Genomic DNA, 18,589 nt, shown 5'->3' with positions numbered 1-18,589 from the left:
CTAGAAAGTGGTAGCCATGCAATCCAAGTTTGGAGCATCTTATTCCTGAACCAGTCAGCTGAGGGTCTCCCCGGCCTGCCCAGCACATCCGTCCTCTCAGGGTGCCCTTTGTCCACCAGTTGGCATGAGCATAGTTTTTCCATCAGGAGAGCGACGTGAAGCATCTAGTAGAGCGGATGATGGCACTGCAGACTGACATTGTGGACCTACAGAGGAGCCCAATGGGTCGGAAGCAGGGGGGCACCCTGGATGACCTGTGAGTACAACTGGGGAGGGATGACACTGTCCCCCAGAGCACCCTGACACCCTGTAGAGTTTCAGGAGGTTCTATGGGTGTATCTCCTAGTGAATCATCTTGGCACATTCTCTAGGAACCAGCTGATAACTTTTTTTTTTTTTAATTTTTATTTTTTTTTTATTAGATATTTTATTTACACTTCAGATGCCATCCCCTTTCCCCATTCCCCCCCCCCTTAGAAAACCCCTATCCCATGCCCCCTTTTCCTTTTTGCATTTATACATTTTTTTTAAATAATGTTAATCATAAGCGTTATAAGTTTGGAATTGTTCAATCAGAGGTGTAACCCACTGACCAACCTAGATATAACAACTATCTTTGACTGGTGGAGATACATGAATATCTGCCTCCCTGTCTCCCTCCTCTTTCTCTCTTTCATCACCTACCTTCTCCTATCCTTCTTCTCCTCCTCTTCTTACTCCTTTTCTTCCTCTCAGTACTCCTCCTACCTTAGCTCCTCCTACACATCACCCTTCCTGTTAAAATGAAACTTTTCTCTCAAAATACAATTAGAGCATAATTATGCCAATTTGTACCAGTGAGGTACAAGATAGTCCTAATACCCAGTCCATCATTTTGTTGACTAACCAGCACCTCTGTCATCTATCCTAACTAAAACATTTAGTTCTGAACCTGGCTTTAGGATGAATGTCAGCTGACGACCATCCACTCAAATCTTTTCTCTTACGGTAAATAGCTATAAGTTTTCAACCCCATCAGAAATCCAGAATGACTGAGTTAACTGAAATTATGGGAAGCACAAAGCATAGCTTCTAAAACTTAGCCAATTTATAGAGACCTCTGAACACCTGAAAAGCCCCTATACTACTGAACGTTGGAGCATCAAATCTTCAGCCTTCTGGCCCAGAATCATCTGACAGACCTTGGTGATGCAGGATTATTAAGGACTGATTACTCTGTCTAGGCAGATATAATCAGTCGACTATTCTGCATGTGTGTCCTTTTCTGGACAGTAATTTGTCTGTAGATGGAGAGAGGCAATTCTTGCCTAGTGGCTGTTACCACACAACTGGAGTAACTCCAAGGATGCTCAATTTCTTCTTAGAATCCACGACAGGAAGCTGTCAGGAGCAGACAGGTCTCTAATCAATATGAACATTAATATATAAATATTTGTAGCATCAGTTCTATGGACTTCTGATATTTTGAAAACCAACTATCCATGTAAGGTAACCTGGACTGTTTTCCGTTAACTCCTCTCAGCTATTTCTAAGTAAAATATGGAAAACACCCTAACAATAAACTCAAAAATATGAATTTGCTATAGTCCCTTAACTCATAGGTTAACCATCCCAAATCAGCTAAAAAAGTTAAAAAAGGGCTGGGTCTAGGCATTGTATTCCTAAATGTGTTATACAGGCACAATGCCCATGAGTGTATCAATATTCATCTCATTTTTATATTAATAAGAGGCTCGTACCAATGAAAACCTTAAATTTGAGATCAAAGTAAATTTTGTACCATTTAAGAAATTATAACTTCATCTTGATAATAATTATACAGATTTCTACCAGTAGGTTATGGCTATGCAGTAAGTCCTAGCTAATCCCCCCTGTTACTGCTTTTAGTATTTTTTCTTTGTTTTGTACATTTGATGTTTTGACTATTATATGGCGGGAAGTATTTCTTTTCTGGTCTAAACTATTTGGAGTTCTGTAAGCTTCTTGTATATTTATGGACATCTCTTTCTTTAGGTTAGGGAAGTTTTCCTCTATAATTTTGTTGAGGATATTTACTGGTCCTTTTAGTTGGGAGTCTTCCCCCTCATCTATACCTATTATCCTTAGGTTTAGCCTTCTCATTGTGTCTTGGATTTCTTGTATACTTTGGGTTAGTAGCTTTTTGTATTTTGCATTTTCTTTGACAGTTGTGTCAATGTTTTCCATGGTATCTTCTGCACATGAGATTCTCTCTTCCATCTCTTGTATTCTGTTGGTGATACTTGTGTCTATGACTCCTGATCTTTTTTTTAGGTTTTCTATCTCCAGGGTATTGTCCCTTTGTGATTTCTTTATTGTTTCTACTTCCATTTTTAGATCCTGCATGGTTCTGTTTAATTCCTTTTCCCATTTGATCGCATTTTCTTGCAATTCCTTAAGGGATTTTTGTGTTTCCTCTTTAAGGGTTTCTATCTGTCTACCAGTGCTCTCCTTAAGTTCTTTGAGAGCGTTATTTATGTCTTTCTTAAAGCCTTCTATCATCATCATGAGAAGTGATTTTAATTCTGATTCCTGCTTTTCTGGTGTGATGGGGTGTTCAGGGCTTGCTCTGATGGGGGAGCTGGGTTCTGATGATGCCATGTAATTTTGGTTTCTGTTGCTTATGTTCTTGCTCTTGCCTTTTGCCATCTGGTTAACTCTAGTGCTGCCTGTACTTGCTGTCTCTGACTGAAGCCTGTCTTTCTAGTTATCTAGCTTGTGTCTGATCTCCTAGGGTCCAGATGTCTCTGTGATCTTTTCCAGCTGTACTGATTATAGTGGTACCTCTAGGATGCCTCAGGATATGTTGCCTCCAAGGTAGTAGTCCAGCTAGGTGTCTGCTGTTCTGGGTGCAGTGTCTCCTCTAGAATATCTCAGGATACATTGTCTGAAGCTCTGAGTTCATTTGTTCCTCTGTGGCTCTGGATTGAGTGGACCTTCCAGTATGTCTCAGGTGCAATCCGGGGTCGACACAACGGCAGACCTGGCAGAGGTCTGATCCAGGCCTCAGATCTGAGAACTAGTTTCTAAGACACTGTCCAAGTTCGAGCGCCTGGGATCCCTGCTTCCTCTGGGTTCTTGGAGGTTGGGGACAGAGCTGCCACCCAAGATCTGCTCAGTGCTCTGGCCCAGACTGAAAGGAACCAGTGTTCCGGGCCTGGAGTGACTTCCTGGGTCCTTTTGGTTCCCAGTTACTCCCTGTTTAGGGCGGGCCCTGCTGACTGCTTACCTAAGATACTGCCTGAGTTCGAGCGCCTGGGATCCCTGCTTCCTCTGGGTTCTTGGGGGTTGGGGACAGAGCTGCCACCCAAGATCTGCTCAGTGCTCTGGCCCAGACTGCCAGCTGATAACTTTTAAAGGCTGCAAAATACACATGCTCACATACATGCACACACACACTCTCTCACATACACACACTCACACACACTCACATACCTTTTCTGTGGCAGCAGATGTTCCTGCTCGTCCAGCCCAGCCCTCTAGTGTGGCTCCCAGAACAGGAAGTAGAACTGAGGGGGGAGCCTGCTGAGTCCAGGAGTTTGGCATTGTATTCAAGAGGAGTCAAGGCATCCAAGCAGATCTGTCCTGCCTGGGGACCCTAACATGCACCTCCATATGCTGACAGAGGGCTCCGGGCCTGTTGGGTCAGGTTAAGGGCCCTATCACCTGAAGTGGTTAGTATCCCCTGATGCTCTTACTAGAATTCTTAGGGTGAGAAATCTGAAAACAAAGCATTATTTGTTCTCCATTGTATCTTACATATTAACCCTTTACTCTCAAGTTTCCAAATGAGACTTCACTTTGTGTGCATGTGTATATGGATGTCTGTGTGTGCAGGGTTCTTTGTTTCAAAACAGTGTCTCACTATATAGTATTGACAGACCTGCTACTTGGAAGGGAGTCAAGACTTGCCTCAAATTCACAGGAATCCCCCTACCTCAGCTTCCTGAGTGTGTGCAACCAAAATTAATTAGAGCTTCCTTCTGAGGCTGGTGCCAGCCCGCCTCTGAGGAAGAAATAGACGTTCATGTCTAGCTTTGAATTATGTTTTTTGAGGTCAAGTATTTTCTTGGTCAGGTCCAGAAATGGTTCCTTGAATCACTCTTGTAGCTAAGCAAAGGAGGAGAATAATCTTTAAGTCTGTTTTTGTTTGTGGCATTTGGGTTTTATAACTATTACCAAAACTAGCAGTTTTTTTTTTCCCATTTAGAACATATGACCAGTGGTCTAAAAAGCAGTGATCGGCTGACAAGAATCAGCAGGCTGGTGCTTTAAATGTTCTTGTGCGCCTTGACTATGGCCTTCTCTCTTCCAGAGAGGAACAAGCGAGGGAGCTCTATAGAAGACTCAGGGAGAAGCCGAGAGGTATGTGCTCCTGACCCCAGCCTGATTTGTCTTGTCTTTGAGACACTGGTCTCCCCTGGAGGCCAGTAGGAAGAACTATGCCACTCTCCTCTGCAGACCAGAGGACAGACGGTGACAGCCAGGAGATGGTCCGGCTGCTGCTTCAGGCGATCCAAAGCTTTGAGAAGAAAGTGCGGGTGATTTACTCACAGCTCAGGTAGGTGCTCACTCTGCCCCTTCAGGACAGGATGCAGAATCAAGCAAAGCCCAGGGGCAGATGGATGCCCTGATCGGCTCTGATTTGCCTGCGCAGTGAAGAACTGCGCAGTGAAGAATTATCACTGGGAGCCATGCTGTGCCGGCCCAGAGCTCTTGGGAGTGTGGCTCTTTCGTTCCTTACAGTAAGACCGTGGTTTGTAAGCAGAAGGCACTGGAGCTGCTGCCCAAAGTCGAAGAGGTGGTGAGCCTTATGAACGAGGATGAGAAGACCGTGGTCCGTCTGCAGGAGAAGCGGCAGAAGGAGCTCTGGAACCTCCTGAAGATCGCCTGTGTGAGTGACTTCCTCCCCCGTGTGCCACCACTGCCCTCCGAGGGGGCACAGGCAGGCCCTCAGCTGTGGCTGCTCTGTCATCGCTGACCTGTGACATGGAGTGGGCAGGGAGGCTTCCTGAAGGGGGGGGGGGCTCATGCGAGGGTTTCTTCCTTACCCATGTAGCTACAAGTAGCTCCAGACAGCAGACTCTGTCCTTTCAGAGCTCCAGAGGCCAGAAGTTAAAAATCCACTTGTCAACAAAATGGTATCCCCTCTGATGGATCCAGGGCAAAGCCACTCCCACCCCCACTGCCCTCTCCAGCTTCAGTGGCTCAGGCCACCTCATCTGTATCTGTGTCTTCAGTTGACATCTGTGTCTCATCTGAATGTCTCTTTTTAAGATATTCAGGCTAGAGATGCATCTCAGCAGAAAGATGTTTGCCCCATGTATAAGGCTTTGGATTCAGATCCTAGCAACACACACACTCACACACACACACACACACACACACACACTCACACACATACACACATACACACTCACACACTCACACACACTCACACACTCACACACACTCATACACACAGCTAAGCAGAAGGCTGCACACTTATAAACCTAGCATTTGCAGAGACTGGAGGATGTTAAGTTTAGGCCAGCCTATGTGATGTTGTGACACCTTTCAAGGTATTAGTGGGCAGATGAGGAGGAGGCATGGTGGCACACACCTGTGATCCCAGCACTTGGGATTCTGGATCAGGAAGTTCAAGGCTAGCTTGGACTACATAATAAGACCTGCCTCAGATAACAAAATAAACTCAAAAAGAGCAAGAAAAGGAGACGGCTTATTACAGAAGCAGGGAACAAAAGTGGTGCTTTGTAAAGATTCCAAGGCTGGAACATCTCCATGGGCCAAACGGGCGGAGACAGTGGCTTGAGGGACTCAAGTTCATGCTTGTGCTCACTCTAGAGAACTCAGGGAAGTCAGAATCCAGAACATCACTGGTGGATTTCCTTGGGGATGGGAGCTCGGGGATATCTCTTCCTGTAAGAAAGGAGGGAAAGGAGGAATCGAGATAACCCTTGCTGGCTTGTTCTGTCACCTGCACTCATGAGTGTTCAGCAGTGTGAGAGCCGTGGTACATGGGGAGCTGGGTCTGGCATCCACTGAAATCCAGTGAGGGTGCAGACGAGGACTTGAGAGAGAGCACTCTAGCCTGCTAAAGAAGTGTAAAACTCTGTGGTGTGGTGGCCTGTGAATTCAGGGAACAGAGGAAGCAGGTGTCTGGCTCTCCCCACAGGTGGTGAAGAACAGTACAAAACTGCTTACTTAAAAGGCTTGTTGAAGGTGGACCTTGGCAGTTAGCCAGAGTGGGAGGAGGGGTGGAGGCAGAAAGGGACCCCCAGCCTGAGGGCTGAGATTAGGGCCGTGCAGTTTGAAGAGAGGATCAATGGTAGTGAAGAGTGTATGAGGCAACCCAGCCAAGGAGAGGCTAGAAGCTCAATGGGAGAAGTGGGTAGAGGTGCTAAGGAACCGGCTGCAGGGTTTGGTCCCTGGCTGTATGAATGTGGAGGTGGCCAGTAGCCACTGCCTGGGCCTCTAGCTGGAGGAGGCCAGCTGTAGCAACCCTAGTCATTCAGACACCTCAGCGCTCTGTCTTAGCTACCCCACAGTAGTGCAGCCATTATAATCTCTGTGTGTATCGTGGTTCCTACTTGGAAAAAGAGTGAAAACACCCTCCTCTCCTTTAGACTCATTTCATTTTTAATTGTGTGTATGTGCATGTGTCTACAGGCGGATATGTGTACATGAGTGCAAGGTGTCTGAGAGGGCCAGAGGCACTGGATCTCCCAGGAGCTGGAGTTACAGGCATTTGTGAGCCATCCACTGTGGGCTGCTGGGAACCCACACTTAGGTTCTCTGCAAGAGCAGTCTGCCCTCGGAACCACTGAGCCATGTCTGTAGCCTGCTGACTCTACAATATGCTTGACATTCTATTATCATCATTCAGAGCAAAGTCCGAGGTCCCGTGAGTGGAAGCCCAGACAGCATGAATGCGTCTCGACTTAGTCACCCTGGTCAGCTAATGTCCCAGCCGTCCAGTGCCTGTGACAGTTTACCTGACTCAGACAAGAAAAGGTAAGCTCTGCCTGACAGTGCCAAATGCCAGGTTCAAGGGCACATGGGGAGACTGGGACTGGATGTGCGTGCTTGTCACCAATCACTTCCACCCTAGGGTCTTGTCTGCGCATCTCGTTTTATGTTCACCAGGATCTGTGGACACAGACATGGTTTTGTTCATTCCGCTCCAACCGTCTCTTGTCATGTGCCAACTAGTTTCCCTATCCAAGAGTTGGATTACCAGTTGCCTAGTGAGAACACTGAAATTGTTAGTCCTGCTGTACAGGGATGGTAGTTATTCTTCAAAACCCACTTGAGGATGTGCCCTTGTTGTCACACCTGAGCCCCTGGCTCTCTCTCTCTCTCCCAGGGACCTCCAGCTAGAGCAATAGTTCTCAACCTGTGGGTCACGACCCCTACGGTGATCATTATTAGATATCCTTCATATCAGATATTTATATTATGATTCACAACAATAGCAACATTACACTTATGAAGTAGCAACGAACATAATGTTATGGCTGGGGGTCACCACAGCACGAGGAACTGTATTAAAAGGTCCCAGCATTAGGAAGGCTGGGGACCAAGGATCTTGTTAGCGGCTGGGCTGCTCTTCCTATCAGGTGCCTCCTTCCATCCTTGTTCACCTGCCGTGTGAGAGGGTTGCCATGGTACAGGTCAGAGGACAACGGATGGAAACTGGTTCCCTTCTTCCACCATGTGGGTCCTGGGGCATGAAGTCACCAGGCGTGGCACGAGTGCCCTCACCCATGAAGCCCTCTCTCAGGTCTTTCCTCTCTCCCGACAGATACTGTAGCTCTTCCTGGCAAGGCTTTTAGCTTCTCTTTTGCTTCCTGACTCTTTAACTTCTAGCCAAGTCTTCTGTTTACTTAGAGTGACAATCTGACCAAGTTGTTTGGCCAGTAACAGCAGGTTTGTTCTCCTGTCTAGCTCATGTCTAAACTTTTAAGTGTTTATGAACACATCAGTGTGGTTCTCGGGTTAGTCTGTTGTGTCTTACAAATGGCTTACTTTAGGCTGGTCCAACCTGAAGTAGCAGCAGCAGTAACAATACAGTTGCTGGGTCCCACTGTGGACCCTCTGAAGTGAGATGATACCCAGCAGCTCTTTGACTGGTTCTGTGTCACACTGAAATACAAAAACTTGCTTTCTGACAAGACAGACGCTCCCTCCTCAGATTCGTTCTGGTGGTTTCTACCTGTAAGGCACACTGCTCCCTGTCCTTCACACGCACTAACGGCCCCATCTTGGGGTCGGCTCTGTTCAGCTCCGCTGACTTTGCTCATGTCTTCTGCATACTGGGCCCCCTACAGTACAGATGCTTGAAGCAGTTCCTGATGGTAAGTCTCTAGGAATAGAAAGGAGGTGGGTGATGGCCTGCAGTGAGTGTGGGAGGGATGAGCTGACTGGGAATGGGTACCAGGTCTGTTTGGGGAGATGATGAGAAGTTCTGTAATTAGACATAGTGATGACTATACAACTGTGTATATACTGAAGCCATGTATTTGTTACAGTGCAAACAGCCAAGATTTCTAACATAAATTACATAACAATAAAGATGGTTTTTAAAAATCCGGTTTTTGATCCTAGGGAGTGTATAGTCTTTAGTGTTTAATTATACGTTTCTGTCTTAATTACCCCTTCCATCTCTTGCAAGCTTCTAGAGGCCAGACACCAGGTCGTGAATCTCTCTGTGCTCTCTGGAGCTCATAGTGAGCCTTTAGCCTGGCCAGGAGCCTTGTGGACGTGCTCTCGGTTATCCCCCACACAGAATGTCACATTTGAAGGAGAAGGGAAATCTGAGGCACTAGTACTTTTCCTCCAGTGATAGCCCCGAGTTCAGAAAGGTTAGCCTATGAGCATGGGTAGAGTGAATGTCTTATCTCTCTGTTTCACAAGACTCTGGTTGGAAAAGGACACATAGTTTGGTTTGGCTTGCCCCATGTCATAGACAATCCACAATAGAAAACTGATTGTTCAATTTAGAAGTAGTACATTCCCAGGAGTGTGTACCATGGAAGCTCATACATTTCTTCATCTATTTTTTTTTTTTTTTCATTTTAAAAACTGTGATTTGGAGCTATATCTCAGGGGTAGAGCACTTGCCTAGCCTGTGCTCAATTCTGGGCACTGCCAACAAACAAACAAACAACTTTAGAAAGCAGGTGATGGAGCATTTTTAGACACTGGCACTTTGGATGGAAATTCGGTTATATGTAAATCAAAAGGAAAGCCTGGAGCTAAGACAGCGCTGCAGCTGAGAGCATTGCCTTGGCTGCTGGGGCAGAGAACCTGAGTCCAGCTCCCAGTCCTCGTGGTAATTCACGAGGGGCTCTGACCCCAGTTCCAGGGATCTAGTGCCCTCCGTCTCATCCATGGGCACTGCATGTACATGGTGCACAGACAGACATGCAGACAAACACACATACACATAAAATAAAGATAAATCCTTTTTTTAAAGGCTTTTATTATGTAAGATCTGTTTACTGTTCCATATTTTCAGCAATGTTATCCCTCATGGGATTTGAGCTAGATACTTGAAATCACCAGTCAGTGATGCGGTGCTTTAAGACATGAGTAACTCCTGTGTTGGTTTTAGAACAGTATGAAGAGTTCTTTAGCATATTTTAAAGCATTCTATTAGCTCTGGTAAGATCCTGATGACCTTGTTCTGGTAATCTGATCATTCAGTGAAGAACTGGTGGCCGAAGCCCACGCCCTCTGCTCCCGGCTAGAAAGTGCACTGCAAGACACTGTGAAGGAGCAAGACCAGAGCTTCACGGTAACAGCCTGCGGGGAGCCCAGCCTGAGGGGAGCCCAGCCTGCGGGGAGCCCAGCTTGTCCATTCTCTTCCTTTCTGCAGCAAACCAGGAAAAGCAGTTTGGCATCAGCCTTGGCTCAGCAGAGACTCATGATTGTCTCTGCATTTTTCAGGTTTTCATAATTACCTCATGCTTAGGAATACCTTGTGCATTTATTATCTTAATCCTTATGAGACTTAATCCTGACAAGGGGGCATCGGTACCAGAAGCCCCTTCCCTATCTGTGGGACTATTGTAGAACATCTGTATGTGTTGAGCACTGTGCTGGGCTTTGTGACAAAAGAGAAACCTGTCACACAGCATGTGGCTCAAGGACTCAGTTTAGCCACAAGCAGTAGCAATGTCAGAGAAACTGACTTGAAGAAAATCTAGTTGTGATCCAGGCACTTTCAGACAGAGCTTAAACAGTTGTCGGTGTCTAAATGGCCTTTTCCTGATAATGCAAGCATCTACTAACTACTCTCACGTCTAACTTTGGGGAGTCAGAAGAAACCCCATTCAGTTGCCGTCCTCGCTAACCTGCTCACCTGTCTTTCTTCGGTGAGCCTCTCTAACTCCTGCTGCTTCTCACTCCCCTCCTGGTGCTGTCTTCCATCTTGCTACTTGCTTGCACTTTAGCCAGAGAAAAGGACAGCCTTCTCTGGTTGGCATGGAAACGGATAACTGAGCTGATTCCCTCCTATCTGCAGTGAGTATGTAAATGCGTGCTCTATGCTACAGGTCGCACTAAAATGACCGTCCACATTCCGCAGGCACAGAGTCCCAGGAGCTTCAGCTAGTCCAAAGGAAACCTGCCGCACATGTGAATCTATAACTCACTTGGCTCAAAGGTGCCCCATAGTACCAGGACTGACGCTGATAAGGCTTAAACGTACTTCTAGATTGTGTTGCTTGCCTCCTGAAGAGGAACGGTGGCCCCCGCCACTGAGTATTTAATGTGCCTGTTGACTTTCAGACTCTAGACTGGAGCTGGTTACGGATGGACGATGAAGACAGGTGTAGCCTGGAGCAAGCCTGTGACTGAGGTGCCCATGAACTGGCCCGTGGCTCTCCATGTGATGATGTTCTGGTGTCTCCAGGTGGAAATCTCACTCCCAGCAGCTGTGATGCTTGCCCGCAGCAGCCTAGGCTGGCCCTGTCTACACACTGGACATCCTCTACCACAGAAGCACAATGCCAGTCACAAGCACTTGCAGCAACAACGCTTCATAGCTGCTATTCAAAGAAAGCCCCACAAAGAAATGACAAATGTCTATCTTGAGTGTTTCCAGACAGCAGCCTGCCTGTCCCCTTTGAACTTCTGGAGAGAGGGAGCCCTGCCCATCCCTTCTCACCTTACAGCTGGGGCGTCATCTGGATCCAGCTCTCTTAGACATTTAATCAGAAGTTTGATGATCCTATATCTCTCTTCCTCTTCACTTCTCTCCTGGTAAATGTTTCTACCTTTTGTGCTGGTCGTTGCAGCAAACGACCTTTGACTAAGTTGTAGTGCTGGTGATACCGAACTGCCTGCTGTCTCTGGTCCTTTAAGCCACAGAGCGACTTACAGAGCCAGGCAGAACAGAAATGCAGCTACATATCTTGAGTCCCAAAGATTACCTGGAATCAATTGTCATGGAGAAAAAAGGAAGATGAAGGTCTTATGCCAACTACTACCCTACTGAACACTCTGACTCCTGGGTACCTGTCAGGTGTGTGTGGATATTGCTGCCTCTGACATTAGGTAGCAGCATTATTAAATTGGTTCATCTTATAAATAGTTTCTATTTTTGTAACATTACTCAGATATGTATCCTAAGGTCAGGTGTGTTTCAACAGTATACCATCCCTAGTACATCTGAGCTCAAAATTCAACACCATGGGAAGTTTTGTAAAGTTGAATCCTGTGTGTAAATCATGAGCCATTTTAACATCACACAAAACTTGTGTGTTTGCGTGCATTGTGTGTGTGAAAGCAGAACAGGCCCAGGTTATCATAAGCAGGTATATTTGATTAGAGACTAAATGAAGTTGGAACAGAGAAGTGTCAGAGTGGCCACCGCAGAGCCAGTATGAGCATCAGTGGTCAAATGAGTTCAGAGGTGCTGCACGCTTTCATTGTTTCTTAGAGATTGGTACTGCGCACGGGTAAGCTGTCTGAAAGCCCTGACAATAAAGATGCTGGCTTCAGCTCAGGGTAAAGTTCCCCGTGAGTAACGTCACTGACCATAGAGCCTTACCCTTCACGTATGCTCAGTGCTTAGAAATCCTGGGAAGGGCAGAGTTGGAACTAAGACGAGAAAGGATGGGGTGAGACCAGACTGGGAAGGGAACGGATGCTGGGCTGAAAACTTCATGCAAGGAAAAGGACATTAATCCAAAGCAGTAGTTTGGAAAGTCTGTCCTTAGAGCACTGTAAACTGTGACGGATCGAAATTCAAGGGTTACCTCTGCTTCCCCAAAAGATGAGTGTTCTATTGCCATGATGAAACACTGTGGTCAGAAAGCAAGTTGGGGAGGAAAAGTTTATTTGGCACATCAGTTTATCATCCAAGGAAGCCAGGACAGGAACTTAAGCAGGGCGGGAACCTAAAGGCAGAAACTGACCCTGAGGCTGTGGAGGGGTGCTGCTGACTGGCCTGTTCCTCATGGCTTGCTTTCTTATAGAACCCAGAACCACCAGCCCAGAGATAGCACCACCCACAATGGGCTGGGCCGTCCCCATCAATCACTAATTAAGAAAATGCCCTACAGCCGAATCTTATAAAGATGTCTTCTCAAGTAAGGTTCTACCTGTGTTAAGTTGACATAAAGCTACCCAGCACAATGAAATAGATACTTTTCCCCTCTAAGTACAGGTAAAATCCTGGGACATTGTGTATAAATAAAGCAGAGAGAAGGCAGACTATGCAGGCATCTGAGGGTTGATGTTGATGTTAAGTCCCCTGGGGGCCTGTTCAAAGCCAACTAGTGGACTCTCACAAAAAAAAAAAAAAAAAAAATTGAAATTTTTTTCTCTCTAAATGTAACAAATGACATAGCTAAAGCAGAAATTTAAGAAATTGAAATCTACCTTCTGGTCTGGGTCCGAGCACTAAGCAGATCCCAGGCTGCAGCTCTGCCCCCAATCTCACAGAACCCAGAGGAAGCAGGCCTCCCAGAAGCTCTAACCCAGGCAGTATCTTAGGTAAGGAGATAGCAACACATACCCCAAACAGGAAGTAACTGGGACCCACTAGGACCCAGGAAGTCACTCCTGGCCCAGAGCACTGGTTCCTTCCTGTCTGTGCCTGAGCACTGAGCAGATCTTGGGCCCCAGCTCTAACCCCAGTAGTAACACCCACCCCACACAGTTCTGATACAACCAAGTTAATAGGAAAGACAGGCTCCAATCAGAGACAGGGCAGGTAGCACTAAGGAGATTCAGATGGCGAAAGGCAAGCACAAGAACATAAGCATCAGCAACCCAGGGTACTTGGCATCATTAGAACCTAGTTCTCCCACACAAGAAAGTCCTGAATTCCCCATATCACTAGGAAAGTAATATTCAGATTTAAAATCCCTTCCAATGATGATGATAGAGGACTTTAAGAAGGACATAAATAACACTCTCAAAGAATTTGAGGAGAACACAGGTAAACATGTAGAAGCCCTTAAAGAGGAAACACAAAAATCCCTTAAAGAATTACAAAAGAATACAACCAAACAGGTGAAGGAATTGAACAAAACCATCCAGGACATAAAAATTGAAGTAGAAACAATAAAGAAATCACAAAGGGAGACTACCTTGGAGATAGAAAACCTAGGAAAGAAATCAGGAGTCATAGACACAAGCATCACCAACAGAATACAAGAGATAGAAGAGAGAATCTTAGGTGCAGAAGATACCATAGAAAATATTGACACAACTGTCAAATAAAACACAAAATGCAAAAAGTTCTTAACACAAAACATCCAGGAAATCCAGGACACAATAAGAGACCAAACCTAAGGATAGTAGATATAGATGAGAGTGAAGATTCCCAACTTAAAGGGCCAATAAATATCTTCAAAAAAATTATAAAAGCACACACGTGAGAGAGGACACGTGGCATTTTGAAAGATTATAAATATCTTGCTCTCTTTGGAGTTACTCCAGTTGTGGTGAGACAGCCACTAGGCAAGAATTGCCTCTTTTCATCTACAGACAAATTACTGTCCAGAAAAGGACAGTAATTACTATCCAGAAATCTAAATGTCTTCAAGACTGCACTTCCCCTAAAGGTTTGGGGAGAGAGAGCCTTTGCTGGCCTCTTCCTGTTTCAGTGGCTCCAGATAATTTTCAGCTTGTGGTAGTGTCTCTTTCTTAGGGATCACTTACTTATTTTTTTCTCATAGCTAAGGTATGTTCCATCAGGGCAAAAGACTTGCCCGTGACTGAGCCAGCAAGAATGAGAAGTAGGAGCAGGGAAGTTCTGGTTATGTTTGTCATAACATGACAGTCAAGACGCAGAGCAGTCAGGCCAGAAGTGAGACCTGTAACCTTCAAACTCCAGTTCCTCAGCCCAAACCTAGGTACCCTGTCCCCAGAGCTCTACTACCTCCTGAAACAGCACTACCAAAGAGCTGCCATATTCAGATATGAGCTGTGAAGGCCTTCACATCCAGCCCTTCATAGTCACTCCTGCAGTCTCCTCTTTCAGATCTGTCCGTGCTTGATTTATAAGAAATTTGTTTTTTTTATTTGATTTAGGGCCAGTCTGGCAAATCTAGAATAAATAAGTCTCTCGTCTCAAGATTTTAATACAATCATGTATTTTGTATATGATATGACACCCACGCTTTCTAGAACTTAGGATGTAGACATGTTATGGGGCCACCATCAACCCAGTCTAATCTCTAGCCCCAACATAACTCTTTTTACATATCCAAAGTCTTAAGTGCAGCATCAACTCGTGAGACCAAAATCTCCCCTGGATGTCAGTTTAAAAGTCCACCGCCTCATCATCTTGATTGTGTGTGGACAACATGTCCCCATGTCCAGTGGGGGACATGAATTCAGCCATTAAAGCACTGGCTACTCTTCCAAAGGACCTGTGTTCGATTCTCAGCACCCACATGGAAGCTCATAACCATCTGTAACTCCAGTTGCAGAGGATTAGATGTCCTCTTCTAGCCTCTGCTGGTACCAGGCGAGCACATGATGTAGGTGTACATGCAGGTAAAACACCCATACACAAAAGATAAATCCAAGTTTTTTTTTTTTTAAAGATTTCCCATCTCTGGACCTAGAACACGGGGAAGCATGGTCTGATGGTAGGAGCAGGACACTGGGTGATCACATTTTTCTTCCATACACAGGAAAACAGAGTAGGAGGAGATCAGGAAGTGGGACAAGACTATAAACCTTCAAACCTGCACCTTCTAAAGGTAACACACACACACACACCACCTGGAGACCAAGTACTTAAAAATACACGAGTCTATGGGGAACAGTTCTCATTCAAACTACCACATTGAGGTTCCTAGCCCTCAAGACACATGGACATCTCATGGTGCAAAATGCAGTTTGACCAACTTTAAAATTTCCCATGGTCTTAACACTTCAAAATTCCAATCTCTATGGGACTCAAAGCAATCCCTTAAACTGTGACTCCCTGGGAAATAAAAGAGCAAATTACACACTCACAGCATATAATGGTACAGAGTATGCACTCCCATTACAAAACGGAAGAATAGGGGAGTAATGTGAAAAGGTTGGACCAAAACAGGACTGACCCCAGTAGGACAAACACTAAATCCTTGTTGGCTCTGTCTGTTATCTGGGGCCTGAGTCTCTAAGGCTTAGATGGCTTGGCCCCTGCAGCTTTCCATCCTGGAATAGACATTACTCACTTGGGTTGGTTCCGATCTGTGTATGCATTGTTCTTTGCAAGCATCTCGTGGCTCTGAAATCTTAATGTCTTGGAGTCTCCAGAACAACCCAGACTTCTCCTTTACTACTTTCTGCAATGGCCCTGCAGAGACTCTGGCCATGCTACACATTGTCTGGCCTCAGCAGCTTTCTGAAACTACGGAGAATCAATCTGTGGTGCCCTCCATCTTGCATCTTTTTTGTCTCCAAAACCACTACCACATGCACAGTACCTCCATATTTGGATGATAGTTTAGGATGGACCCTCACCCCCTTGAGCCACAATAGTAGCAGTTTTTAGTTTGGTTTTGGCTTGTTTTTTACGTCCCTGCCTCCCAAGTGCTGGGATAAACTCATATGCCACCATGCCCGGCCTGATTTTTGTTTCTTAATCACAGACATGCAGTGAAAACAAAAAGAGCCTGTTCACCATGTTTTCCACTCAGAAGAAGGAAATTAGGCTCTTACCTCTGATCTCGTACAGAAAAGAATTCAGGATGGATGAAAGACCTTAACTTAAAACTTAAAACACTGGAACTTCTGGATGAAAATATAGGAACTACTCTCTGTGACAAGAGGTAAGCAAGAACTTTCTGAACAGAGTTTTAATGCATAGGAGCTAGTCTCAGGCGTCAACAGATGGAGCTACATGAAATTAAAATATTTTGACACAGCAAAAAGAAACTATCAACAAAGCCAACAGCCTAGAGAAGGGAGAAAATCCTTACCAGCTATACTTCAGACAAAGGGCTAATATACAGGGTTTACAGAGAAGTGCAGAAATTAACTACCAAGGAAATCAAGCTGCCAGTGGACAAACTGCCCAGTGAACTGAAGAAACAGAGTTTTAAAAAATACAAAGCCAATAGATATTTCAAAAAAGTGTCCAATATCTCTAGTCATCAGGGACATGCACGTTGAAACGACTTTGATATACCACCTCACCCCAGTCAGAACAGCAGTCACCAAGGAATTTTATAACAAATGTTGGAAAGGATGTGGGAAAAGAGGAACCCTTATTCACCGCTAATGGAGGTGCAAACTAATGAACAACCATTATGAAAATCAGTTCAGAGGCTCTTCAAAAAAAATCAAAATAATATTACTGAATGACCCAGTATTCACTTCTGGCCATATACCCAAAGACTTCCACACCCTACCTACAGATGTTTGCACACTCTTTTTTTTTTTTCCTGCTTCATTGACTATGGCAAGGAAATGAAACAAACCTAGATGTCTATCAACAGATAAATAGATAATGGACATCTGGCATACATAGCTATAGCGATAGATAGATAGATAGATAGATAGATAGATAGATAGATAGATTATTCATCTCTAAAGAAAAAAGAAATCACAGCTTTTTCAAGAAAATGGATGGACTTAAAATACATAATATTATGTAAGGATCCACAATTTCAAAAAGAAAAAAGCTACACGTTCTCCTTCATGTGTATTCTAGTCCATAGAGCATTGGTGTATAGTAGGTAGAGAATAACATTTAGAAAGGAGAACAAGAAAGTGTGACACAAAGTAATGAGGGTGTAATGCAGGAAAAGAACAGGAAGTCCAGGGAGAGCATAGAACACCAATTGTTTTTCTAGCTTCACCAACCACAGTCGACACTGCAGTGCTCGGATCTCCGTCCTAGTGAACTTGTTCCCACTGGTGCAGAACATTTAGTGGCAGCTTTAGGGGTGGGCCTTGCTTCGTCTACAGGGATCACTCACAAGCCCTCTTTCTCTTCAGTATGTCTCTGTGCTCAGGGACCTTATGAGAGGTGTTTCCCAACTGTTCTGTCTAAATACAACCCATCTCTCCCCTCCCAAGGGCAGCCCTATTTCCTCGATTCCTTTCGTTTATCTGTGGAGTGTTGTGGTGGAGCTGAGGCCTTGTTCCTGCTAAGCATGTCCTCTCACGTTCCCCTCATTCTGGATTTGCTCTTAGGCCACTTTATCACATGCCATGGACATGTGCACAAGACTCGACTTATCACACTACCTTACATCCAGTACTGAAAGCAGTGCCTTGTCCTTGCTAATAAAAATAACTCATTCACCTAAAACAATAACAATATATTATTGCTGGACCTGGTGTTGCATACTTATCCCCATCACCCAGGAGGCTGAGGCAGGACGATTTCTGTGAGTTTGAGGCCAGCCTGCTCTTCATAGTTCTAGGACAATCTGGGCTACATAGATAGCCCATCTCAGAACAAAACAAAAACAATAATAGAAATTTTAAAAGATAAGACTGCAGTAGAAGAGTAAAAGTGTACATCCCCAAATATTAATCATACCTAAGCTGGGTGACATTGACTTTAACTTTCTCTTTCTATACTCTTCAGATTAACCCACACTAGTATGTATCATAATAACAATTTAACTTTAAGCCCAAACGAACTGCTGTGTTTGCAGTTAATATGGACCCCCACGAGGTACACTTATAAATGGCCCAAGTGCTATTTTTCAATTCAAGCAAATTCAAAATTCAAGCAAGTAAGGGTGTCATATACAGACTATGAGGGTTCCATTGCCGTTTAATTAAGTCAGACACCTCTTGTGGTCTTTCCCTAGCGTTAGCTTCTCCCACAAGAGGCACAGATACCTAAACAAACAAAGCCAGAACTCGTCTTTAGCCATTGGTTGGCATATGTCATTCCATGTTTTACACGGTGTCCAAAAGCCCAGAGCAGCTCTTGGTTTCTGACAGCAGATCTGACGCCATCACATTCAATGCAGGCCCTGCGTTCCACAGCTATTGTCCACAGCAGCCAACGTCTACCTTCTTCTGCAGCTCGGGCTCTAAATCAGACTGTTCTCAGACTAGGAGAGCAGAGATCTCTCAGGATAACCCACCA

At 45.1% G+C, this 18,589-nt stretch overlaps 1 protein-coding gene across 4 annotated transcripts in view; it reads left to right on the top strand.

The window, feature by feature from the left end:
- Positions 1-11,783, top strand: part of Ikbkb (inhibitor of nuclear factor kappa B kinase subunit beta) — a 50,772-nt gene extending 38,989 nt beyond the window's left edge. For 2 of the 4 annotated variants that reach the window (XM_034520295.2, XM_076913904.1), the window contains 7 exons: positions 147-256; positions 4,334-4,383; positions 4,480-4,579; positions 4,765-4,912; positions 6,905-7,032; positions 9,727-9,817; positions 10,610-10,775. In XM_034520295.2, the coding sequence (XP_034376186.1) occupies positions 147-256; positions 4,334-4,383; positions 4,480-4,579; positions 4,765-4,912; positions 6,905-7,032; positions 9,727-9,817; positions 10,610-10,636 (654 nt within the window). In that variant the 3' untranslated portion in view covers positions 10,637-10,775. Of the gene's footprint in view, positions 1-146; positions 257-4,333; positions 4,384-4,479; positions 4,580-4,764; positions 4,913-6,904; positions 7,033-9,726; positions 9,818-10,609; positions 10,776-10,812 lie in introns of those variants that run through there. The other 2 variants (XM_034520294.3, XM_076913903.1) reach the window with 2 other exon arrangements.
- Positions 11,784-18,589: the final 6,806 nt, after the last annotated feature.

The sequence above is a fragment of the Arvicanthis niloticus genome, chromosome 16 (genome assembly GCF_011762505.2).
Source record: "Arvicanthis niloticus isolate mArvNil1 chromosome 16, mArvNil1.pat.X, whole genome shotgun sequence".
In the NCBI taxonomy this organism is placed as follows: Eukaryota; Metazoa; Chordata; class Mammalia; order Rodentia; family Muridae; genus Arvicanthis; species Arvicanthis niloticus.
Note: the sequence above shows the minus strand (reverse complement) of the source record. Positions and strands in the feature narration are given on the sequence as shown.